Source organism: Podarcis melisellensis (assembly GCF_964234715.1).
Source record: "Podarcis melisellensis genome assembly, chromosome: 8".
In the NCBI taxonomy this organism is placed as follows: Eukaryota; Metazoa; Chordata; class Lepidosauria; order Squamata; family Lacertidae; genus Podarcis; species Podarcis melisellensis.
In genome coordinates, this window is record NC_138540.1 from 68,490,930 (window position 1) to 68,518,514 (window position 27,585).

Below are 27,585 nucleotides of genomic sequence, written 5' to 3' on the forward strand. Positions count from 1 at the left end.
GATCAGTGTAGCTGGCTGGAGGTGTAAGAACTGAGGCTTTCAGTTGATCAGTGAATTGATTAACAAATGAATGCATGAATTCAATCAGAATAAATGCTGATATGAATATAGAACAGCCATTTTGAAGGGGGAAATGCATTCTTCATTTTTAAAATCATTTTTATTTGATTTTACAAATATAAGGCATTCTTCGTTTTTAGACGAAGTATTCATGCATCTTGAGTAGATACATTTCCTCTATTCCCAATGTTCAGACTGTGAGCGCTGCTGTTTGTAGCGTCAAAATGGCACCTCCCACCCCTAAGGTATCACCAGCCTTGGAAAACACTTAAGGTTTGCAAAAGTCTGGAAATCTGGTGGTGAAACCAAAGAGGGGCCTCAAAAGCAGCACAGAGTTCTAATGGGTTCAGTGTGTAAGGAATGCTTGAGGAAGAGGATGAAAAAGTATAGTGAAGGGGGCTGGCAATAGAATAGCGTGGCTAGATTTCTGAACAGGAGCACCATGCATTGCAACCTCCAGCAGAAGTTGGTGGCAGGGCCGTCTTACCCATAGGCGCTAGGGGTGCGGGGCACCTGGGCGCTGGGCTCTCAGGGGTGGCAGGCTGAGAGTTCAGGACCCGAGAGTTGAGTCTGGGGAAGAGCCCGCCCATTGATTGGAGTGCCACGATGGGATCTTCTGCTGCGGTCATGAGTTCGGGGGAGACCAAGCCAGCAAGACACTGAGGCGGCCAGCCGGCTCCGCCCTCCTGCACGCATGGGACTGGGCAACCTGGGGTGGGGGGCGCTGGGTGGATCTTTGTACCCCGGCGCCACATATGCTTAAGACAGCCCTGGTTGGTGGCATGAGTGGGTGGGGTGGCATTGCTCACCTGGCTTCCCAACACAGACCATCCATTCGAGTTGCTGAGAGGGAGAGGAGCAAGGGGGCAAGGAGCTTGGCATGGTGCAAGCTCAGCAGTGAAGCCAATCCAACACTCCTGCCACTGTGCCTACACTGCACTCCCTGCTGCCTCCTCTTCTCAGTAACTAGCAGCGACTCTGGGCGTTGGAAAGCAGGTGAGCATCACCACCTCACCTGCAGCACCCCACTGACTGCTACTGCAATATCTTGTTTTAGATCCCATTTTTTTATGTCAGAAGAAGCATTCCCTCCTTTGCGCGAGATAGGAGAAAGGAAATGCTGCTTCGAAAGGGCATCTGCTGCCCCAAAATTTGCAAGTACATCCCTTAAAATAATAATGCAGGTTTTTTGTGTGGTTTTTTAAAATAGAAAAACTGCTGCCTGATTAATTGGAGAAGCCTTTTTAAAAGCTCAGTAGATTTTTCATTGCTTGATCAATTGTTTAAGCATTGCAGCCCTGGTATGCCTGTTCTTTAAATCTACCTTAGAGCAAAGCCTTGATCTCGGCTACATTGTGGCAAACCTTGAGGAACCTCTCAGGTACCTATTGTGGCTTTTGCATGGAGACTGGAGAATTCAATTAGTAAAGCTTTTGACATTGTTCTGTGTGGCTAGGGAGCCAAAAGGCCTTGGATTTGAAAAGAAAAGAATATGAAGCTTGAGGATTCTGGCCAAACCACACAGGCAGGCTGAGATGTGGAGGATCACAATAATGGCTACTGGTTAGAAAAGAAGGGGATCTTTTCTGGAGTTCTGTGCCTGACGACCAGAGCTCGATTAGCATCATGGCAAATTGCAAATATGGGTCACCATAGGAAGAATCATGTGATTATTCAAGACTGCAGGAACTCAGACGTAATGTACATCATGCAGGAACTCTCTGTGCTGTACACCCAGGTTTCAGAGTCCTGGTAGAATGACACCAGGGCTTGTAGCCCATGTTTGAGTTGCACTGTTGGAATCTGATGTAGCCACTGTCCAGTAAGTGACTGGAAATTTAAAAGGAAAAGCACCTTGAACTTATGAAATGGGGAGTCAAGAGATTAAGGCCACCCAGTGGCTATTCTGCCTGTCCTGGACTGATAGTCCTATCTGATTTTGTTTCCAGATGATCGGCATCGAGTTAAGCTCCATCCACTTCTTGGGGACCCCAACTCAGACTATATCAACGCCAACTACATTGATGTAAGTGCATCAGCGCCCTTGACCTGTTTCCATCGCCTTACCAGCAACCTTCTCTTCAGCAAAATCTCAGAGTCTTGAGTTTTTTTGTCTCATAGAAACCTTCTTGGCTGTGTGATCTAGAATTCTCTTTGTCTTCCATGTTTTCCCTGTGTTTCTCTCACACATGCATCCTTAGGAGCTCCACACTTCATGCAGCCTGATGTTACATCTGCCCCTGCTGTCTTTAAGAATGCTCTTCGTTCCTGAGGAAAATGCTACCTTTCCCTTTCCCTTTTGCTCCAGGAATGGAACATGATGGTACAGCAGTAGATCAGGATAGGGTTAGATATATGTGAAGGACCATATGCACTCTCCTTCAAGAATGGGGAGCCTGTATCTCTCCAGATGTTGTTTCACTACAGCTCCCATCAGCCTCAGTGACTATGGGCAATGGTCAGGGATGATGGGAGTTGTATTCCCTCCCACCAACACATACCAAATAAGGACAAACATAAATTTCTCATCCTTTGACAATCCATGTTATGTCTAGAGATGGGCATGTTTCCTAAAATTTATTCAGGTTCTTCCAGGAAAAGAAAGGAGTAATTTTTCTGAGACAGTCCAAATATAGATGTCAGTGACCCAAGTGAACTGTAAGCTATAATAAACAGCACATGCTCCAATACCAGAATCGATTTTAGAAATTACCCCAATTAAACCAAAATTAAGTCAAACTAGAATGCAGCACAGACCAAATTCATGGAACAATAAAGGAACAGAACAAGAGAAACCCATTTGTCCCCCCAGCTGTGAATAAATGGTGTAAAAATGTACATTGAAATAAATGCAAGATTGTGTGTGATGAGTCAATAACTGTAAAACTATAAAGTGAAGATACACACAATATGTGAAATATAATGCTGTCTGTCCACTGATAGAAGGAGCCCATCAACAGAATGAGGGAGGGGGGGGGTAATTTTTAATGATTTCACCCGCAGGGTTTCCCAGCCCTCCAGTCAGGCTCCCATGATGAGGAAGAATTGCCAACAATGGTCTCCCTCCTCTGTTCCACTGGCACACAACCTAGATACCCCACAATACAGAGCAACTATGAGCAACTAAAACTTTTATTTAGCATGTATTACAATGGTCTGCATGGTGGCAATATGAATTTCATCAAATGCTTTTTGGAGGCTCACACCTGAACTGTTACAAATACAGTCTATATCCATATTATGGCCATCCACCAACACATGATTTCAATAACAGAATAGGGACAATATAATATTATAAGTGATCTCTAAATCCCTCCACAAGTGTAAAGCCTCTGAAACATCTGTCTTAGAGCTGAAACTAATTTCCTTCCAAAGAAGTTTTCTTCTGCAAATTTTGACATCAAACATGCACTGAATAGTTGAAGACTTGCCAGTAGTTTATGATACCTATAGCTGACATTGAGTCACATTTGGTTTCAGTATTGGATATTTGACTTGATATTTTACTTTGGTAGTTAATATATGATGGTATTTGATAGCTGACAAGCAATGACATCTACCACATTTGACAATTGATGGCTTATGTAATTTTTGGACACCTGCCTAAATCAAAAGATGCCAGAATGTTGAAAACACTCAAATCTCAAATGCCACATTCAAAATTGAAATTTGAATTTCAAATTCAAAATTTGGCAAACCAACCAACGGGGAATTTCTGTTAAATTTCTAATATTTGTGAATCTTTATTTCATCTCTAGACTGTTCATGGCTGTCTAGATTGTTTAAGTGAGGCAAAAGAAACCAGATCCAATCCCAGTGTCCTTTGCTGCTCCTCCTTCTCTGCTCATCTATGTTGCTGTCTAATGTACTCCCTCTACTAAACAGTCTGGTCTTCCTCAGATTGTGTCTCACTAATCTGTCTGTCTCTGATCTCTTTTTCTCTTGAACCTGTGTCCGATTGGGCTTGCTAAGATTCGGATAAACCGAGAAGTAAGTATATGTCGAGTCCCTCTCCTCTATTCCATCTTTCTTCCATTTAGGAGCCCCTTAAATATTTATCCAGGGGTGGAGAATGTGGTTAGGGGCACTCAAGGTGGTTCCCTCTACTGTGTGGAACCTTTGCCTCTCCCCCAGATGTTGCCTAACAGCAACTCCCATCATCCCTGGCCATTGACTATACTTGCTGGGACTGATAGGAGTTGTCATTCAGCAACATCTACAGGACCAAAGCTTCTCTGCCCCTACTTTAACTCACACCATCTTCAAATATCTGGAGGACTGCCACATGTATTATAATGGCTTGCATGGTGGCACAGATGATGTGGACTTAATCAATGCTTGCTACGGGCTCATGCTTGAACTGTAAGCATCCAGAGACTATTAGCAGGGAGGGAGCTTTTCCAAGCTGGAGAACATCCCCTTCTGGTTAGATGATTGAACATGGGTGTATATTAGGTCCTTTGCAGAACTGATGACTACACATATAAAATGCAAAATGAGAGCGTAGGTGGCCACACAGGGAGCCTCATGTTTAGCTTTCAAGCCAACCTGCTGTGTTATTGGTTACTGGCGCTGTTACATCTTTCTCTGCTCTTTGGGCCACTGCTCCCCCATTAGGAGTTACTAATGCATGCAGTAAGTGGCTTGGATGAATGAAGGTGTTCACAATCATTACTCAGGACCACATGACTTCTGCGAACAGCAAGGCTGCAAACAGGGCTCTTGTGCTGCTCTCAGTTTCTTGCTGCTTGTGGACATTAATCAAGGCTGCCTTCGTGTACAGGGAAGCACTTGTAGGCTGCTGTTACCCTCAAGGTGACCCATGCTTAGGCTGAATCCCAGTCTCCTGTGTTTGGCCTTGTGTGCCCTGTATGATGGTGCCGGGGGTAGAGGGGGAACACCAGTTATGTTCAGACAACTGGATTGAAGTGAGGGGTAGCTGGGTTCACACATGCAAGCTCCACTTCAGAACCACCCTGTTTTGAGCGGGAAGGTCTGAATGAGGATCTAAGCAGGCTAACATGCATATAATCCTCTCCGTGTGTTAGGGAATAGCTGTAGCTCAGGTAGAATGTCTGCTTTGCATGGCAAAGGTCCCAGGTTCCACACCTGCCATCTCCAGGTAGGGCTGGGAGAGAACCCTAGTTGACACTCTGGAGAGCCTCTGCCAGTCAGTGTAGACGGTACTAAACTAGATGGACCGGCGGTCTAGCTTAGAATAAGGTGGCTTCCTGTGGTCCTGTGCATGCCTTCATTTGATCAAGAACTGTGCCTTACCAGGGTTCCAGGTGGCAAGGAGAACTATCAATGTGTTCAGCTGTATGAGTTTAGAATCCCCCCTTCAGACCTTCCAGATGCCCATGGGAAGCCTGCAAACAGGGCACAAACACAACAGCACACTTTCCCAGCCACTGACACCCAGAGGCAAATTGACTCCTACACTGGAGATAGAACATAGCTATCATGGCTTATAGTCATTGATAGATTTACCTTTCACAAATTTGCATAATCCTCTGTTAAAGCCATCCAAGTTGGTGACCATCACTACCTGTTATGGTAGTGAGTTCCTGAGTTTAACTGTACACTGTGGGAAGAAGTGCTTTCTTTTGTCTGCCCTGAATCCTCCAAACACTCCGCTTTCTTTGATAGTCCTGGGTTCCAGTATTACATGAGAGGGAGAAAATACCTCTCTCTGTCCACTTTCTCCACATCACCCCTAATACCAGGCCATGTATCTTGCTCTGCCTTACTAGCCTTGTTTGTAAATTTACAGGCCGCAAATGGCATGACCTTTTCTTGAAGAAGAAATGCATCCTTGTTGCCTTAGCAACAGCATCTCACTGCCCATTTGGAGTGAGGACAGTGAGAGATCTGTATTTGCCCTCAGTGGCCTCATAGTACTTTAAATGTGTAGTTTGAACGTGGTCTTGGTCCAAAGCATGCAGGATCTGGGCAGGAAACTGGGATGTAGGCACTGTGGAAGGGCTTTAGTGGCTATTTTGTTTGAGTGACTTTGCTTTCAGAGGGACCCTGGCTGAGGATCCATTTGGACATCCTCTAACCAACTTTGGAAGTTTGTTGGGGCTTTGGTATGTGTGGTGTAAGGGATAGCAAAAGGGGATTGCTTAAGTCAGCTTTAAGAGCAGCAGATCTTGGGACCAATGTTGCTGGTGGCATTCCTTTAGAATGCAGGAAATATTTCCACCATTCCCTCCCTACCATAGGAACATAACACACTGTCTTATTCCTTCACAGGGTTACCACAGATCCAACCACTTCATAGCCACTCAAGGTAAATCATTCTTATCATCTTCTTCCTCTTTCACATTCTGGTATTCTTGCCCTCCTTGTTCCTGCACCACTTGGGCTTGTTTTGGAGAATAATGATGGCCATGCTAATAATAACAATAACAATAACAATAATAATAGTGGTAGTAGTATTTGAGCATGTAAAGTTCTTCTCCAGGGAGAAAACTGCAGGGCAGAAGACCTAATCCTGTCTCCCACACATGCACACGCACAATGTCCCAAGCACAATCAGAATCTCTCCATTTATCCATGATTGCTGTTAATAAAAAATAATAATCACAGGAGATCATTAAAAATGATGGCTCTCCCATGACTTCTTTTTTATTTTTATTTTTTAAATAATTTCTATTAACAGACCAATCAAATCAAGTTACAGATAGGTAGCCGTGTTGGTCTGCCATAGTCAAAACAAAAAAATTCCTTCCAGTAGCACCTTAAAGACCAACTTAGTTAGTTCTTGGTATGAGCTTTCGTGTGCATGCACACTTCTTCAGATACACTGGATTTTTTTTGTTTCAATCAAATCAAATCACATAAAATTCCAAATTACAGAGCCGAATTTTAATTTTTTTGTTGGGGGCACCCATATTTCAAGTTCCGAAAGGGATCCAATCATCTTGTTGCTGCTGCTTTAATGTCCACAAATCTGTCCAAATAATGTTCACAATTCTATCCAATCCTTTCTTGAAATTTTCCACATCTCATCTTGTTATTTTCATGTATTTTTCCTTTCTCTTTGTGACCTCTGATAGTCTCCACAAGCGGGTTGAAACAAATTGTAATCCTGTGTGGGTTTCCCCCCCCCCCATGACATCTTTTTTAATGGCCCTGAGCATGTGGGCAGCAGGGACCCAGAAAAAAGCAACAGTGCAAAACTGAGTGGGGGTTAACATATTCAATCCCTGGACTACCCTTGGTTTAATTATTGTGATGATTAATTAAAATGATATCCTGTCTTTCTTCCCAAAGGAGCCCAGGTGCTGTGTATATGTGCCCCCCCCAATCCCTCCATCATTGGTGGACTCGTGGGGATTAGCAGATCCTCCTTCATCTTAAAGGTGATGGAGTGTGTGGATTCAGCCAGCCCAACACATTAATTTATGCCAATTCAAGATGTTCATTTTACTAAGCAATTTAGACCCCAAATATCTGAAAGGGGACACTCTTGGTAGTCCTCAAAAGTTTGGGTTGGAGTGGCCAAAATATTATGAAATTATAGAATACGATGGTGAAAAGCCTAAATTACAGAGCTTTGAGAAACTAAAATCTAAAGTTCGAGACTGGTTACATTATCATCAGATTAATGAGACATTTAAGCAAGACAGGAGACTAGGATTTCAGAAGGAGAGGTCAAAGTTAGAAACAGAGCTATTGGAATCCAATACTAAGAATTTGTCTAAAATGTATAATTTGTTGCTGAAATGGAACACTCAAGATGAAACAGTAAAGTCAGCAATGATTAAGTGGGCACAGGATATCGGACATGATATTATGTTTGCAGACTGGGAACAGTTATGGACCACAGGCATTAAATTCACGGCATGTAGTGCCTTAAAAGAGAACATAATGAAAATGATCTATAGGTGGTACATGACCCCAGTCAAGCTTGCAAAGATATATCATCTGCCCAACAACAAGTGCTGGAAGTGTAATGAATGTGAAGGAACCTTTTATCATCTTTGGTGGACCTGTCCAAGAATTAAGGCCTACTGGGAAATGATCTATAATGAAATTAAAAAGGTCCTAAAGTGGACATTTACAAAGAAGCCGGAGGCCTTTCTCCTGGGCATGGTCGATCAAACGATTCCAAAGAAAGATAGAACTTTTTTCATGTATGCAACCACGGCAGCAAGAATTCTTCTAGCAAAGTATTGGAAGACTCAAGAGCTACCTACTCTGGAAGAATGGCAGATCAAGGTGATTGAATATATGGGACTAGCAGAGATGACCGGCAGAATCCGCGACCAGAGGAGAGAGACGGTGGAAGAGGACTGGAAAAAATTTAAAGTGTATCTTAAAAATTTTTGTAAAATTTTGGAATGAGAAGATGTCAAGGGCTATGAAATTAGAGAATTTATAGCTGTTAAAATCTAAACTTAAGAAAATTTAAAGGAAGTTGTTTTTTTAAAATTGAAAGAAGGATTGCTTAAAGCTAATTTAAAAAATAAGGGTGCAGTGATGGGAAGGTTTGGGGAAGTCATGTACGTTTGTTTGTATGTTTTTTCTTTTCTTTTTCTATTTTGTTGTCTATTCTGTTTTCTATACTGTTTAAAATGAATAAAAAATTTTTATAAAAAAAAAAAAGTTTGGGTTGGAGGTGTCTTGGGAGAGGGCTTCCTCTGTGGCATTCCACGGTGGGATTCCCACCCCACTTGGCACCACCATTGTATCGTTCTCCGCATTCATTGAAGAGACACCTCTTTATTTGGCTTTTTACAGATGAGACTTATTTTTAAGTTCCACTACTCCCTGGTGCAGTTTTTCATGTACAGTACATTGTTCCAACTGCTTTTTAATACTGTATTATTGTACTGCTGTAACTCACCTCTGAGATTTTTGTGGTAGAGGAAATACCTGAAACAAATCAATAGCCACCTTATTTCTGCACATGGCGTCCTTTAGCAGTCTCAGTGGTTGCTTAGTTCTCTTCCATCTCAATGCTCCAGGCCCCAAACAGGAGATGATCTATGATTTCTGGCGGATGGTGTGGCAGGAGCACTGTTCTAGCATAGTGATGATAACCAAGCTGGTTGAAGTGGGAAGGGTAAGAGACTCCTTCTGTTCTCCTCTCCCGACCCTGTGGGTTCCAGAGGGGCGTGCTTTATTGGCCCTGACCCCTCATCCCACTCTTAGACACACAGATGATTTTATTTTGCTATTGCAGGTCAAGTGCTCCAAATACTGGCCAGATGACTCAGAGATGTATGGCGACATCAAAATTACCCAGGTGAAGTCGGAGACATTGGCGGAATATGTCGTGAGGACATTCACTCTGGAGAGGGTAAGCTCTTCAAGCTTCAAAGCTCAGCACAGTCCTGTCTGTGGAAGCATTGCTCTTAACCCAAAAGCTGGTACATTGGCCATGATCTTCCAGCAGCACCGGGTGGCAGAGATAGGTTTCACTGAGGCTTCCTTGCAGGCAAAAAGGTCTGCAGGCCAGGAAGACTGCAGGAGGGCTCCTATAGCAACCACTGAGCATTGAGAAGACCTTGCTATTCTGCCCACCCATACTGGTCCCTGGAGTAATGTGCAATGCTCATGTGCAAAGCCTATGGTTAGGGTGAGGAACCTGTGGCCCTTCAGATGCTGTGGATTCCAACTGCTAAACCCCCACCTTCAGCCTTGCCAATAGTCATGAATGATGGGAGTTGTAGCCGCATGACATCTGTGTCTAAAGCAGTCTCCCCCAACCTGTTGCTGTCTATGTGTTTGGTACTAGAACTTCCATCAGCCTCAGCCAGCATTGCCAATGATCAGTGCTGATGGTGTCCCAATACCATGCAGGGCTGCAGGTCCTCCAATTTCTGGCATACCATATTATTTTGATGGATAGTTTAGGGCTGAGCAAAAACAGACCTTCTGAAATGCTTCATCCTATTTGCAGACCATAAAATTGGAATGGCCCATTCACTGAATATTCTGGGATGGGAAGGGATTTTCTAACAGTCGGGAGGGGGTTGTTTTAAAAAAATCACAACCCATTTTCTTCTTATTTTGGCTATGAATACTGAAATATAAGACACTGATAGTTTGTGCTGGTTGATGAAGGGAGCAGTGGGTTAAAAGAAGAGGGAGCAAAATCACTGCTTCCTACAAACTGTTAAACTATCTGTCTGTCTGTCTATCTATCTATCTATCTATCTATCTATCATCTATCTATCATCTTCACAGTTGAGCTTGAAATTCCTCTACTCACAGGCGGCAAAATGGGTGGAGCAATTTGAGTGGAGATGGGAAAAAGAAATTTCCCTCCTTCCTTCCTTCCTTCCTTCCTTCCTTCCTTCCTTCCTTCCTTCCTTCCTTCCTTCTGTTGGCTTACCTCTAAGATTTCTACATAGTTAAAAAGCACCATGTTTAGGCTACAAAAAATCCACAAAAGCAAATGGTATTCCCCCCAAAAGCAGGGGCGCCAACTATAGGGGTGGAAGCGGCTTCGGCCCTCTCAATATTTGTGGGGGCAAGCCTCAATATTGAGGGGGCCGCCATCCCCTGCTGCTGCTGGGTGAGCACTCGGGCACTGGGTGAGACACATCATGTGATGACCAGCCCCCTCAATGTGGGAGGCAAGTCGGTGTCCCAAAGATAGAGCTTTCCTGATGTATTAGTTCAGATCCTAAGATTATTGTGCATTGATGTCCTCACTGATTTGACACACAACATCAATTTCTCTAGCAATCAGTTCCAGGCACACTTGTGTACACAATTTTTCTACCCACTCTGTTTTCTTTTCTTCTTTTTAAATGCTATTTTGAAGTAGCAGGGAAAGGCATTAGGTACACATCATTCCCCATCATTACACATTCTTACGAAGTGCTGACCTTCTTTCCAGGTCATAGATCAAAGTGCTGATCAGCTTCCTGTGCCCCAGCCTGGTGCCTTCCAGAGATTGTTGGTCTACATCTCCCACCCCCCCTGATCATTGGCCATGTTGGCTGAGACTGATGGGACTTATAGTTCAAAACATCTGGATGCACCAGTTTGGGAAATGCTGACATAAAGAATCCAGTTTTTTTAATGGCTCAACAGACCAGGTTTAACATGCAAGAACTTGTTCATCACCAAATGGCTTTTTCTCTCTGTCTCTCCCTTTTGCAATCTTCCATTACTCTTTGGCACAATGTTGCTATATTTGGGACACTTGTTTGCAGCTGCAGCTCTGTGATTTTCACTCCCCAAAATGAGAATCGGGGATGTGTATCATATTCTTAGACACTGAGGGTAGAAAGAACCTAGAAGGTAGAGTAGTTTGTTTATTGACTTTGTATCCTGCCTCTCCTTCTGATGGAGCCTGGCACAGCACACCACAAAAGAGGACCATTTAAAAGAAAAGAAAAGCATCTTTAAGACATTTCAAAACCATTTTTAAAAAATGTACAGTGTTTAGAAACCATCACATACCCTCACAGTTATTAATGTATTAGTTTCTTATGAGCCATCAAATGCCTAGGTAAACAGGAATATTTCAACATTTCTTCTGAAAGTCAATAATGTGGGAGGCAGATGCACCTCGCCAGGAAGGGAATTCCGCAAACAGGGAACCACCACCAAGAAGGCACTGTCACAGGTCAACATCAAGTTGGCTTAAAGACTCCTTGAAAGTCCACTTTCATATTGTGGTGCGTGTGTGATGTGAACAAACACAAATAGGTGGTTTCCTTTGACGAAGAAGATGGAAGCATGGTGACATTATCTGGAAATGTTTTCTTTGAGGAAGGAAATTGTAACCTGGACCTGGAGATGCTGCTACTTGATGCATCTTCCTTTATAGACTCTGTGTTGTGTACAATTTTGACATTAGAATGCAAGGTGTTAAAATCTGGAACTGGATTTCAGGGGAATGGGAGCAAAGTTACTGGAATGTTTCAGGGTGGACTTACCTTTTAAATTATTTCTTTCTGTTTTGTTTTAACTGTTTTCTGCTGCCACCATCATGGCAGCCAGCTGCCTCTTCTGGCAGTGAAAAGAGTGTCTTGTAGGTAGGTAGGTAGGTAGGTTGGCTAGTTAGTTTGTTTTTTGAGATCTAATGCCACAGAGCCACAAAGAACCTTAGGGAGTTCATGATTCACTTCATCTTGTTATGCTGTGATCCAAATTCAGGATTTTCTTATTCATAAGAATATTTATAAGGTGGCAACTAATAAAAAAAGTACCAAGGTAGTGCACAATGAAGTCAGGAAAACATATTAGAGCTATAAAATCATAACATTATAAAACCACAAAGAACAGAACAAATGGCCAACACTGAATCAAATAATTATTTAAAAACACTTGGCAAAACAAGTACCTTCCCGGAAGGTCGGAACAGTCCTGAAATTGCCTTGTAATTCAGAGTACGCACAGAACCAGTGCAAACACCTAGCCATTTCCTAGCCTGGGAGACTTTTGTCTGTTTTCAGTCTTCTCTTTTGGATCCCAAACCCTCTGCTCACATTGGCATCCCCCTCTGGCCAACCACTCTTGGTGCTCAGAATTCCTCCATCTGAATCTTCCTTGTTTATACGCACTCTTTAGGTACTCCATTGAAGGACGTTCTCTCAGTAAATAGTGCCACAGAACAGCCCTTTATTTACGTGGTCATTCTTGATGGTTTAATTTCAGGCTAAGCGCCATGTAATTGCACAGGGAATGGACAATTATTTCTGTCTTCTAGACAGGAGCTGAAAGCTTCGTGGCAATTATTGAGCAGTTCTACTGTATCTCGAGACACCCGCAACTGTAATTCACCCCCCCTCGCCCTGTAATCTAGAGGAACGTTAAATCACAACCTTGTTACAAGTAAAGTACCCGAGTTCCGTCGGGATCTGGTTGCCTTGTAATCGTTCCAAGGCATTCACCGCAGCTCCAGTTTCAGGGAGAAGGACCACTTAATCAGTGGACTGGGATTTCTCCACCAAAAAAGAGGACGGAACCTCCGAGCCAGTGTATGAAATTGTGATACCAGCTCAGCCAAGCTTAACAGAGATGCAATATCACACTATGATGAGTGATTTAGGGTGAAAGGAGATGTAGCCTCAAAAGGAGAGAGAACAGCATGACCTCCAGTCATGGGGTAATCCGGTGAATATGGGATAGATTAATCTGTCAATGTTGGTTTCTCTACGTTTCTCATTTTCTCAAAGCATAAGTTCAGTTCACAATGTTTGCACATCAGACTGCAGTTATTATTATTAATATATTATTATTATAACACTGGTCTTGAAAGACCTACACTGGCTCCCAGTACATTTCCAAGCACAATTCAAAGTATTGGTGCTGACCTTTAAGGCCCTAAACGGCCTCGGTCCAGTATACCTGAAGGAGTGTCTCCACCCCCATCATTCTACCTGGACACTGAGGTCCAGCGCCGAGAGCCTTCTGGTGGTTCCCTCACTGTGAGAAGCCAAGTTATAGTGAACCAGGCAGCGGGCCTTCTCAGTAGTGGCACCCGCCCTGTGGAACACCCTCCCACCAGATGTCAAAGAGAAAAATAACTACCAAACTTTTAGAAGACATCTGAAGGTAGCCCTGTTTAGAGAAGCTTTTAATGTTTAATAGGTTAGTGTATTTTAGTGTTTCATTGGAAGCTGCCCAGAGTGGCTGGGGAAACCCAGCCTGATGGGCGGGGTATGAATAATAATAATAATAATAATAATAATAATAATAATAATAATTTGCTTGTTAAAATGATCTCACTTCATCAGTCTTTTAGCGCTCGTTGTTCCTACTTTTGCGTGCCGTTTTGCCCAGTCTACACATTTCTGGAAAGCGATTCCTCCCTAGCAATCTTTGCATGTTATTTCCACTGATATAGGTATTTTTGTATGCGGTGTACACATGCAACATTTCTTGGGCTGGAGAACTGCATCACAAAAATTCAGAGAAGTATCCATTTTGAAGGATAGACGCATTTCAGTCTGCTTGTTTGCGGGGGAGGAAAGTGTGACTTAAGGGGGGGTTGCATGAAAATTTTGAACTGAATCAAAGCTTCCTGGTTCTGCTGGGAGGGCAGCAACATGGGAAATACACAAACCTTTTCTGAGATGAATCTGCCAAAGTGAAGTCGTGGCACCTGGGTGGGAATTTTGATCAGGCAGCAATCCTGCCGTTAGAGCTGCTTCATGTCAGAAAGCACTGTGTTTATGCTCTTATCTCATGCTGCCTGTAATCATGAGCAAAATCTAGCACCTGTAATTGCTTTCCACTTGGCATCATGCCACACCGAAATCTAGAGAATTCCCAACAGCTTCTCGTACATCAATACTTAGATGTTCTGGGTACGTAGCAAGAGTTCTGGTAAATACAAGAGGTCCCCATCGGTGTTGGCATTCTGCCGGCTGTTGAAGATGCACCTGCTTAGACAAGTATTCCCCTGAACTTGAACTTTCCTGATTTGATTGTTTAAATTGCTCTTCAAATTGGTTTAACTGTTACGCTTTTTAACAGGATTGTTTTGTTGTGATTTTTTAAATTACAGATGTTCTTAACATGTTGATGGAATTGTTTTGTTTTAGTTATGTATGAATCACATCATTTATTATTAACTTGTAAGCAGCCTAGAAACCACTCAGGTGTGTAAGCAGTATATTAATGAATGAAATAATATTAGGTGAGCATCCAAGGTCAACTTAATTTTGAGTGTGATAGCTGCTTGTTGCAGTGGTTAACATCTTTCATGGTGAACTTTATTATTTCCTCCAATTTTGAGAAAATGCAAATTCCAAGCTGCTGGATCCTGTTCAATAACCTTCTGTTTAATTACAAAAAAAAAATCCCTCTATAATTGAGGAACCCTTTTTCCTTATGTGTTCATAAACTGTAATGAAGTCATGCTTCTGCAGCAAACCATATATAAATGGTGTGTCATGTTCAAAATTTGTTTTAAAGGGTTAGATTTTAATATTTATTTTACCTACTTATTTATTTCATTTATATGGAAGAGCTCAAGACAGTTTACATGGTTGGTCCCTCCTCATTTTGTCCTCACAACAATCTTGTGAGGTAGGTTAGGTTGAGAGAGAATGATTTTCGCTGGTCACCCAGTGAAATTCATGGCTGAGTGGGGATTTGAACTCTAGTTCTAGTCCACCACTCTAGTCATTATACCACACTGCCACTTTTCTAACAACAAAGGTGAGCTCAGAGCAGCTAATAATGATAATAATAAACCTTGGCAAAAAAAAATATCAATATAATCAAACAAACAAACAAACACCATGGTAAATAAGCAAAGCAAGAACAAACAACTCAAGGAACAATGCAGTTCAACGAAAACCCATAATAATGTTAAAAATAATGATTCCTAATGGTTAATTAGAGGTGGAATTGGGTGACCTGCCCTCAAAAGATGTGCTCACCCCATATTGCTGTTGTGATTTTATGTGATATTGGCTGGTCTTATTGATCAGGATATTTTTATTGCGGCCCACTTTGAGATTTATTTTTAAATGAAGAGCAGGCTATAAATTTCTCTAAGGAATAATGTAATGCATTGATAGCACTTTTAAACACAAGGCCAGGCAGTTGGGGACTGCTGGGAATGCAGCAAAAGAATTGGGATGATGAGAATTTTGGAAGCACCTTTGATGTTAACCTCCACCTTCCTGGGGAAACATCCAGTGCCCGATTTACATATAAGCTAAACAAGCTATAGCTTAGGGCCCCACTCTCTTGGGGCCCTCCCCAAAAAATCAAAGGAAAAAAACTGTGGATGTACATTTCCAAAATATAAGATAAAAATAAAACAAAACCTACATACAGCAACAGTGTTTGTGTTGTGTAGGCTCCTATGATGTAAGTAATGGGCCCCGCCTGCTGGCTTGCTCCCTAAAATATCACTGGTTTGCTCATTTCTATATATAGGGTGCCTACATTCTGCATGGACTGGTTGCATAAATTACCATATATTCAACACAAAAAACAGCGACAATTTGTTGTTGACAAAGGACAGCTGGACATATAAAGGGCCCCATGAACTTCGGTAGCTTAGCGCCTCATCAAACCTAAATCCGGCCCTGGGAACATCTGTAGGGCTAACCCTACTTTCTCTCTCCCTGTCCTCACCTCCTCCTTACAGAGGGGCTACTCAGCGAGGCATGAAGTAAAGCAGTTCCACTTCACATCATGGCCAGAACATGGGGTGCCTTACCATGCAACCGGGCTCCTGGCATTCATCCGCAGAGTGAAGGCCTCCACGCCTCCCGATGCAGGACCCATCGTTATTCATTGCAGGTAAGTTCAAGACTAGGGATGCAAGAAGGCATCATTCTCCATATCACACGCAAGACTGTTTCTCTTCCTCTGGTGGTTCATCTTCTGCCCTAAACCACATTGTTCATATCGATGTCCACTGTGGCAAATTTGCATGCCTTATGTCATTTTACATACTTGATCGCATAAATTGCATGAAATATACAGTGGTACCTTGGGTTACAGATGCTTCAGGTTACAGACCCTGTTAACCCAGAAATAGTACCTCGGGTTAAGAACTTTGTTTCAGGATGAGAACATAAATTGCGCAGCAGCGGTGCTGCGGCAGCGTGAGGCCCCATTAGCTAAAGTGGTGCTTCAGGTTAAGAACAGTTTCATGTTAAGAACAGACCTCCAGAACGAATTAAGTTCTTAACCAGAGGTACCACAGTATTGCCATTATGTTAATCCACCCAATTCATTTCAATTTAAAGGAAACACAATGGGATAGGAAGCCATAATCAATTCCGTATTGTTTGTGGACTGAAAGCAATAACAGCAAGTACTGATGGTATTCACTGGATTGATTTTTGCTCTGGACATGGAAGGAATAAGCATTTTCATCATCCGTTGCTGTTTTTTGTTGGAATTCCCCAACGTCCCTGATCAAGACAATTAGGAGCAACCATTAGTTTTTGCCTAACGCACATAGAGCCTTTTGTAATATAATTTGTAAAAATATACATTATGTTCAATAATGAGAGCATAAGGAGAGAATAATGATCCTTGTGATGAATAGGGTCCTCAGCTCATGGTTGAAAAAAGTCAGCGAAGAATTGGGGCATTATCTGCAAATTAGTAGTAAGGAGATATCACAGAAAATGATGACTTTTGTCTTGGAAGCAGTGAAATGTCATCACAGTTAAAAGAATGCCCAGCTGTGTGATTCTATGGATAATTGTGGGAGTTTTGATATAGAGTTATTTGCTTAGATTACATCATCCAGTTTCTGTATCATACTTTAAAGATCAGTGAAATACAAAATTGGCTTTATTGCTGGGAGTGGTGGTGGAGACAGCTGAGGCAGGTAAAGAAAACCAGTATTTTATGGCTTGGGCTTTGGAGCTTAATCTCCCAGTAATCATTATCGAAATTTAGCCCAGTCACTGAGGTCCTCCTCTGATGGTCTTCTGCTGATTCCCTCACTGCAAGAAGCAAAGTTACAGGGAACCAGGCAGAGGGCCTTCTTGATACTGGTACCCTCACTGTGGAACACCCTCCCTTCAGGTGCCAAGGAGATAAAGAACTATACAACTAATAGAAGACATCTGAAGCCCTGTATCGGGAAGTTTTTAATGTTTGATGTTTTATTATATTTTATATATTCTGTTAGCTGCCAAGAGTGGCTGGGGAAACCCAACCAGATAGGCAGAGTATTATTATTATTATTATTATTATTATTATTATTATTATTATTATTTAGGAAGCTGGTCCGCTATTTGTCCACTAGCTCAATATTGCATGTTTTGGACTGGCTGTGGCTTCCCAGTATCTCAGATTGATACTGGTCCTTCCCATCGCATGCTACCTGGCCCCAAATCACACAGTGACTGGCCCAAAATCACACCCAGCGAGCTTCATGGCTAAGCGGGGGATTCAAACCCCAGTCTTCCAGGTGCTAATGTGGCTCTACTCTAACTGCTAGACCACGCTGCCATCCTCACACTTACATGGCCTGCATGGCTACATTGGCTATTCTGTTGAGACGGTGGAAGACCATGAATGTTGCACTCCTGGTCTTACACCTGCTCTTCTTCTTTTGCTTGCAAAGCAGCCCCATGCTAGCACAGAACACAGCAGCAGCGCTGTTCCTCGCCGTTCTTTATAACTTCTGCATTCTGTGCTCTTTCTGTGCTAGATAAACAAGAAAGGACTGATGAATGAAAGCTGGGGAATTTCTCCTCATCACCACTTTTCTCCCTCTCTCTCTCGTCGATTGCTTCATCAGTATTCATTCATCAGGGACAACCAGTATAATTAGTTTCCCCAGCCTGTAATCATTGATAATCACAGCAAGTGATTCATCTGCCCCAGAAATTAGTATATGTACTAAGAAGGTCCAATGGAAAGGAGAAGTGGTTTCCCTTTGCGGCATTTGGAATTTTGCTGGGGCTTGGATGGGTGGATCTTCATTCAAGAGGGGATCTGTGGGGTCAGCTCTGTGCTACAGGCAAGCTTTCCCTAAGGAACAACAAGCTGTAATGAATCTGCTTCTCTCGGCATGTGTGTGATAAACCACAGAGCCTACGACTTGCCGATCAGAAGGTCGGCGGTTCAAATCCCTGCGACGGGGTGAGCTCCTGTTGCTCGGTCCCTGCTCCTGCTAACCTAGCAGTTCAAAAGCACATCAAAGTGCAAGTAGATAAATAGGTACTGCTCTGGCAGGAAGGTAAACTGCATTTCCGTGCGCTGCTCTGGTTCGCCAGAAGCAGCTTAGTCATGCTGGCCACATGACCCGGAAGCTGTACGCTGGCTCCCTCGGCCAATAAAGTGAGATGAGCGCCGCAACCCCAGAGTCGGCCACGACTGGACCTAATGGTCAGGGGTCCCTTAAATTAGTTTAACTAATTTAGCACTTCATGTGAACCTGACCTTTGCCCTGCATTTCAGAAACCCCAGGCTACATAGAATTGTGGTTGGCAAATGATCAAGATGAAAACACAACTATTAACAGACCCCACTCTCATGCATTAAAGCCAACTTTTGACCCATGAATTAAAATGGGGTGAGGATTGAAACCCAGCTGTTTTCAGTACTATTCAACACACTAACCACCACACCACACTGGATCCCAGCACTGCTCTCTCTCAAAAACCATAATAAAGCTACAAAGAAGGGTTGGAAAGCTTGGATAAATTCTATTTGTCTGGCACATTCTTCACTGTTGTTTAAAGAAAAGTAGGTATTGATTAAAAACAAAACAAGACCCACAACATTAAAATATAATCACATCCAAGAACTTAAATACATTTTAAGAAACCCACTTTTCAGGTGGTTAGCCTTGACTCCCCAAAGCCTGCTGTAGCAAATGGGTCTTTCAATAAAAGATGTTCTCAGGCTTAGACTTGGTTGTTTCCAAAGGCCAAGACTTCTATCACGGGGAGATAGCCATCAAGAATGCATCTTTGCCTTCAGCATTCTAATTTATTGGAGCAGTGAAAGAACATATGGAAGAAATTAGGCCAGCCTTTCCCAAAATTGTATATTAGGAACAGAGGAAGATGCCTCATACTGAGTCAGACATATTGGTCCATTAGGCTTCCTCAACCTCGGCCCTCCAGATGTTTTTGGCCTACAACTCCCATGATCCCTATCTAGCAGGACCAGTGGTCAGGGATGATGGGAATTGTAGTCTCAAAACATCTGGAGGGCCGAGGTTGAGGAAGCCTGAGTCTACATTGACTGGCAGCAAGTCTCCAGGGTTTCAGATTGGGAATATCTCCCACCCCTACCAGAAGATGTTGGGAACTGGGTGTGGGACTAGTTCTGTATACTCTATCACAGAGCTGCTCGCCTTCCCTGTTATTTGCTTGGGCAATTTATTTGCCACTTACATTTCAGCAAGTTTACAGCATAGATTAACACATCAGAAATAAAAAGTACAAAAAAAAGACCAGCAAATTTCCACATTCTGGAAGGCACAGTCAACAACTAAATGGAGCATCCTCTTTAGCATAAAAATAAACATTACACAGAAAAATCAGCTGCAAAATTACAAGGAAAATTCCAGATAGCAAAACACAGCAGACAGCTAAACAATATATCTTCAGAATATCAGGAAATAGAATATTACAAATGAAAATCAGCTAAGAAGTATGAATTCCACATTTTTAAATGACACGATTGACAATCAGGTAAAATAAAAATCAGCTCACTCTTCCCACTCCTCAATATGCTACATCAATTGTACAATCAAACAGACCAATCCAACTGAATTCCCAACCCCTTATATAGCAATAAACAAAACTTATTCTAAATGCAGCTAAAAAATACATCCCAGTCAGTCTCACTCAAGTATACCTTTAACATGATCAACACACATGAAACACACTAACACTATAAATCAGTGGTTCCCAAAACGGTTCGTGGAATTGTCAGGAGTGGGGTGGGGTGCTGGAGGTGTAAATGACTACCAGATAGTGAAAAGCTGGTGTCACTGGATCAAGTTTATCAATTTTGTTGAATTAATTAAACTAAATAGTTTTAATTGGATTTTGAATAAATGCGAAATCCATTGTTCCTGTTTTGAATATCTTTCTTTCCTGTTTTGAATATCTTTCTTTTGTGAGTAATGCTCTTTATAGGGTATGGTAGCGGTCACTGGGGAAGAAGTTATGGAACCAAGGGTGGGAAGCCTGAAAAAGTTTAGGAACCACATCTCTAAACCAACATACTCAAACTTACTATTCTATCACACCGCCAAGTCACATTGCCCACACTCTGCAACCAACATGGTGACCTCCATCATCCTTGACCATTGGCCAGGCTGGGTGGGGTTGATGGGAGTTCAGAAAATAGGAAGAGAAGGTACTGGGTTGGAGAAAGCTGTGTTATGCTTAGGCATTTAAGAGTCTACCATCCTCTCCTCCCACATCCACAACCCTCTGCAGTGCCGGCACAGGGAGGACAGGCTGTTACATCGTCTTGGACGTGATGCTGGATATGGCTGAGTGTGAGGGTGTTGTAGACATTTACAACTGCGTGAAGACACTATGCTCACGGAGAATCAACATGATCCAGACCGAGGTGAGATTTGGACATGGGGGTATGGTCCCAGTGGAGACAGGGATGGACTATGGGTTATTGTAACAGCATGTTTAGAATGCAAAGCAGCACCCCATGGATTCATAAAATGACAATCTCCTGGTTTTCATCTGCCTTGCACCAACTTCCTGTTCTGCTAAGGCACCAGTAAGATTGGATTCTCTTCTTTCTTTTGCTGTGTAATTCCCATGTTCTCCTACTGGGGATCCCAAATTATTATCACTCTTCAAGACCTGTCATAACCTGCGTCCCAACAATTCACTGCTATAACATGCTATAACATCCTGTCCATGTTCCAGCGTCACACTAAGTTGTAGTTTAACCAACTATAACCTAGTTATAGCCAACATGGCTTCCTCCAGATGTTGTTGGACTACAACTCCCATCATCCATGACCACTAGTCATGCTGGGGCTGATGGGAGGGCAGCACATCGGCTACCACTGGTTTAGTGTGACATGAAAATCCTTAGGCCTCAAGTTCCCTTGTTTCAAACAAACCAAAGCTAACATTACCTTCAGGCAAAATGGCAAAACTATAGTTTAGCAAATGAAAGGGACCCAGCCCTATTTGTTGGAGTTCAGTCCAGCTTTAAGGATGCTTTAAGACACCTCAAAAAATATCGTGGTGTAGTAGCATATAAATATAAGGGCTGTGCACTGTCCATCTTACATCTACTCTACGGCCCTGATCCGTGGCTCCCCAATCAGGGACACCACCTACCCCACCCTGGATCTGCATCTGAATTAGTGCAAGGGGGAGAGGCTAAGGTTTAGGTATGTCCCCCCCCTAAAGCTTGACTTAAACACACACCTGGGAGGAGAAGGAGATGTTGCATTTTCCTCCCATAGTCAATTCTTCAAGGCTTCTCCAAGAAGCTGCTTTTGAAAATGGGTATCCTGCACCACACCAAATCTGTACATAGTGTTCATTTGCAAAATGTAGTAAAGCTGCTTGAAAAGGAGGCTCCTTTACCATGCAGCATCAATGCTATGGTGCTGCTTCAGGGATGGGCCTCAGACATGAAGGAGACCAGGTGGTGGACTCCCACCTTCTCCTGGGAAAATGCAGCCAGTGGTCAGGGTATTCACAGGGTTTTCCTGCCCAATGCCTGCCTCTCATTTCTATCTGATGCCCTGACAGCCACAGATTGCTCCTGGCCATCCAAGCCAACCAGTCACAGTCCATGCCTGTCTACACTTGACTCATCTGATGCTTAACACCCTCCTAATATTCCTGATTTGGCTGAGGCCTTGGACCTCAGAAGAATCTGGTGAATTATTTCAATTGCATAAATCAATAACCATTTAAACTTTCATTCCCTTCTCCTGAAGGAGCAATATGTCTTCATCCACGATGCCATCTTGGAAGCCTGCCTGTGTGGAGAGACCAGTATCCCTGTCAGTGAATTCAGGCCCACCTACAAAGAGATGGTCAGGATAGATCCTCAGAGCAACTCGTCACAGCTGCGGGAGGAGTTCCAGGTGAGTCCATGAAAGCTGAAGGCTTCTTTGAACCAAAGAGACTTTCTTCAAGCGCACATTTATGATGAGCCTTTGGACCCAGGATTGCCAAAAGCAAGGGCCCAGTATAGCCTAGGCGTGCATCTTTTGTGATAACCAGGAACACAGAGCTGGAAGAGACCGTTGGGGTCTTCTAGTCCAACCCCCTGAAGTGTAGGAATCCTTTGTTCAAACTGGGCCTTGAACCCACCACCCTGAGAGTAAGAGTCTTTAGTTGAGGATGTCACCTTATTTCCAGGCAAGGACACAGAACCATGTTACTAGCAAATGTTCAAAGCTTTTCCCAGAGTGGAGGTGCCAGGATTGGACAAAAGCTTTCACTTCTTGAATTTCTGCTTGCCATGCAGTTGTTGAAGGCGTAGGTGTAGCTCCTGCCAGCCTAGCAGTTCGAAAGCATGCTAGTGCAAGTAGATAAATAGGTACCGCTGTGGCAGGAAGGTAAACAACTTTTCCGTATGCTCTGGTTTCTGTAAAGGTGTTCTGTCATGCCAGAAGCAGTTTAGTCATGTTATGTATTCAGGCCACATGACCCGAAAAGCTGTCTGTGGACAAATGCCGGCTCCCTCAGCCTGAAAAGCGAGATGAGCACCGCAACCCCATAGTTGACTTTGACTGAAGTTAAATGTCCAGGGGTCCTTTACCTTTACTTGAAGGTGTAGGAGTTTAGGAAGGAAAAAGAGAAAAATGACAATTCTGTTTTTGGGTGGCTGGATGGAGGATGGAGAGGGGTGTGGGTGTGTTTAAAATTAGCCAAAAGTACAAAGGTAGAATTTGCATTCATTGCTCCACCCACTTTTGCCTCTATTCCTGCCCACCATTCCTGCTCACGTGAGCCCCCCAGAATGTTGACAAGAAGGGAATGCAGCCCTGGGGCTAAACAATGTCCCCCACTCCTGATATAAAAGAAGGGTGCCTATTTATTGTGCCTGTTAAATTTCTCCTGACTCTGAGATTATGAAATGCTGCCTGACCTGGTTTCCTTGTGTCCAGCAGACTCTGAATTCTGTAACACCCCACCTGGATGTGGAGGAGTGCAGCATCGCCCTTCTGCCGCGCAACCGGGAGAAGAATCGCAGTATGGACGTGCTGCCTCCAGACCGGTGCCTCCCCTTCTTGATCTCCATGGACGGAGACAGCAACAACTACATCAACGCGGCCTTAACTGATGTAAGTGCATTGCCGGGGTGTTATGGGTGGGGAGTGGAAATGGAGGAGGCCAAGCCCCTCTCTATCCTGCACCTGATAAGGTTCACGCTGCCACATTCAGGCTCCAAAGCCATTGAATGCGAACGTGGAATCAGGACCTGCCTTTCAAAGACTGAAAAGAAAGTTCAAAATGCAAAGTTTTCTAAGTAAGCAACTAGATAAAGGTCTAGATATACTTTCAGAAAATGCACAGTTGTTGTCTCATCCAGGCTATAATTAAAATGAGTTATATTTTAATCGGCCTTTGGTTGATTCATATTTTGCGCTTTGAATTGTGTTTGGGAGGGGTATTGTTTCGTTTTGTTTCTGTTCTAACTATTTATTTGTGCTTTTATCCTGTATTTTTATATTGTGAACTGCTCTGAGATCTTTGGATGAAGGGTGGTATTATAATAGAATAACACAACATAAGATAAAACATAACATAACATAACATAACATAACATAACATAACATAACATAACAACATAACATAACATAACATAACATAACATAACATAACATAACAACATAACATAACATAACATAACATAACATAACATAACATAACATAACATAACATAACATAACAACATAACATAAAACATAACGTATTTACAGCAGAGATGAAATGAAAGTTTTTCATTCAAAATGGCAGCTGCGATGAAGTGGAAACTGTCCCCTGCAAATTTGAGGGGACTGGAAAAATTCTAGAATTTATTTTGAGCTAGGAGCTTTTCCAGATGAGTAGCTGCTCCCTGCTCTCTCTCTCTTTTTCAAATGTGGTTTGGAACTCCTCCAACAATGCCTCCCATAATAACTCACTATGATTATAATTTAGTGTCTAATATACTGTTTTTTCTTGTTGTGAACTGAAACCTATTCAGCATGCACCCATATTTCCCAGGAAGGATATATGCTCCTTTACAGCCTGTAGATTGATTTGGAATCAAACATCCTCTAATCAAAAGGGGTATAACTCAGTGGAAGAGCAAGTGCTTTGCACGCACAAGTTCTCAGCTACAATCCTCGGCATCTCCAGATAGAGCTGAAAGATACTCTTAGAATCAGTGCCTGTCAGTGTAGACAATGCTGAGCTAGATGGAACAGTGGTCAGGCTTGATATGAGGCTATGCTCTTTAGAGAGTTTTGGCTAAACATTAGGAAGAACTTGCTGATGGCTCCGTCTGTCTGAGAATATAACAGAAGCCGGTTCAAAGACATTAAACACTGGTCACTTAAATGGCTGGGGCACCGTATTTTCTTCTACTTTTGGAGCACTGATCAGAGAGGGGCTGTAGCTTTGCATATGAAATGACCCAGGTTCAGTCTCTGCCATCTTCTCCAGTTAACAGGATCAGGTAGACCTTTATTTCTCGCAAGAGATTCTGTCAGTCAGAATTGACAACACTTGCTTAGATGGATGGATAGTCTGGTAATGGGCAGCTGCCTATAATCTTCTCTGCTCTTCCTAGACATTTCTGTGCTGTGTGATTTGATTTTTCAGTTTCAGTTCTTTTGGCTCACTTTGTCTTTTCACCTGTTCTTTAAAAAGAGACACAAAGCACATTCTAGTCTCTCTCTCTCTCTCTCTCTCTCTCTCTCTCTCTCTCTCTCTCTCTCTCTCTCTCTCTCTCTCTCCCTCCCTCTCCCTCTCCCTCTCCCTCTCCCTCTCCCTCTCCCTCTCTCTCTCTCCAAGAGAAGACAGTGATGTAAATTCAGCAACCACTCCTTGAACAATTCTACCTCTCTCTTCTCTCCTCCCCCGCGGTCCCTTTTTCTTTCCAAGCCAGGGGAAATAAAATCCATTATGCATAGAAGTTCCTTTGCAAGTGCACGGGCTGAACTGACACGCCGTGTTATTGTAAATATGTCTAACAAAGAGCAGGGAGAAGAGGGAGTCAGGAGCATCCGAGCTGAACACTGCCACTGCGCTCCCGTCTCAGGAGCGTGCCGCAAAACCGAGACTTAAGTGGTAGCAAGGCAGAGGGAGCAGATAAGCTTTTCATTCGCTCCCACCACACAGATGTTGGGATGGGGGGAGAGTGGTGTTGGTCCACATTTTAATTCCCATCTCCATAACTGCGCTTCCAGGAGCAATGTGCAAAAGAGAAGATCCGTTATCCTTTGAAATTCACACATCTATGAATTTTGCAATGCAGTTTTGTGAGAGAGAAAAAACATAGATTAGGGAAAAGTGTGCATTTGTATGAGCACATGAACATGCATTCTGGGTGCAGAAAATTGCTTGCAGAAATGTGCATGTTGGGCAAAATTTCGCACAAGCCTCTGCCTTTTAGGATATATTCACATTAAAAATGCATCTGAATTTTCACACAGACTCTTTTTTTTAAAAAAAAAATTAAAATCACAAACTGATGAGGAAATGTGGAGAAACTAAGTGAACTTAGAACTTGAAAAGTGGGGAAATGAGAGAATTAGAAATGGACAGATAGCATAGGTTAAACAAGTGGGCATGGGAATCATGCCAGCTCAGTCTGCCCATGGTTTGGCTGTACTCCACTGGCTTCAACCCCAATTTCCATATGCCTAACAGGAAGTCCATAATATATGTACATCAGCAACCCCCAAGGCCAGGGACTTCAGTCAGCCAGGGTTTCCAGCTCTGTGGACTGCCTGTGTATGTTCTGTGCTCTCAGGTCCTGATTATTCATGTATTTCTATCCCTGCTTTTCCCAAGTTGGGTTTCAAGATGGCTCAGAATTTTCCCCAAAAAACATTGTTTGAAATAAAAATAAACTAGGTGAAAACAATTGATAAACTCCAATGAAACACATTCAAGACCAGCATTAAAATACCAATTGCCTTGATAGCAGCCCATTTGTCAACATCATCTGCATCTAGTTTTCAAATACAGTGGACCCTCTAGTTATGTAACCCTCTGGATACTTAACTTTTGGGTTACGAACGCGGCAACCTTGGAAGTGTATACTTCCAGGTTTCGCCCCGTGCGCATGTGCAGAAGTGGCTCTGTGCACTTTGTGCATGCACAGAAGTGCTCAATCGCGCCACGTGCATGCCCAGAAGCGGCGCCTCTACCTACAGAACTTTCGGGTTGTGGATGGACCTCCAGAACGAATTTAATTCGTATCCGGAGGGTCCACTGTAAAGGCCTTTCTGAATAGGAAAGTCTTAGCTTGATGGGGGAAAGATAATCCAGATAGATCTCTCTCAGGGCGAGACTACATGTCATACTGTTCATATAGTTTTTAATGCAGACAAAAAGATAGTAAGTTCATTGGAAGATGGAGTCTGCTGTCTTGTAGGACTCCATAGATCCATATTCTTTCCCTGGGGATACTATAGTAATGTGCATGTGTGTGGTTGGATTGATTTTTTGAGTATTTGATAGCACCAACTTAAAAGGTTTTTATACAGCTGCAAATAAAAAAGTTTAAGTGTGTTGTAAAGTGCAATATACAAATGTGACACTAGATGGCAACAATGAGCTATGGCAAATTCAATATATTTTTCAAAACATTTTTTAAAAACAGCATTTTCAAAGAGTTTTTTTATGTGTGTGTAGATTCCACCTAGGTGTGCATAGGCAGATAGATATGAAATTTTTAATTAGTTACCAGTATCTGTATCTTAATATCTCAGTTCCTCGAACTATCTTTATATTTACTATACAGAATTTTGAAAACAATAAAAAGTGTTTAAACTAACCACTTTTGTTTTGAAGAAAGAGCCACAGATTGAGGGCCCTGATCTGAAACATACCTGAGGGCCCATATCTGAAACAATCCATGCATTATGGATTGAAGCCTTTCCCCAGT

General features: G+C 42.8%; 1 protein-coding gene across 10 annotated transcripts in view; it reads left to right on the plus strand.

The window, feature by feature from the left end:
- Positions 1-27,585, plus strand: part of PTPRU (protein tyrosine phosphatase receptor type U) — a 373,235-nt gene that overhangs the window by 310,297 nt on the left and 35,353 nt on the right. For 3 of the 10 annotated variants that reach the window (XM_081920496.1, XM_081920498.1, XM_081920499.1), the window contains 7 exons: positions 2,010-2,086; positions 6,316-6,352; positions 9,036-9,370; positions 16,142-16,296; positions 20,925-21,060; positions 22,412-22,561; positions 23,594-23,767. In XM_081920496.1, the coding sequence (XP_081776622.1) occupies positions 2,010-2,086; positions 6,316-6,352; positions 9,036-9,370; positions 16,142-16,296; positions 20,925-21,060; positions 22,412-22,561; positions 23,594-23,767 (1,064 nt within the window). Of the gene's footprint in view, positions 1-2,009; positions 2,087-4,032; positions 4,051-6,315; positions 6,353-9,035; positions 9,371-16,141; positions 16,297-20,924; positions 21,061-22,411; positions 22,562-23,590; positions 23,768-27,585 lie in introns of all 10 variants that reach the window. The other 7 variants (XM_081920500.1, XM_081920503.1, XM_081920501.1 and 4 more) reach the window with 4 other exon arrangements.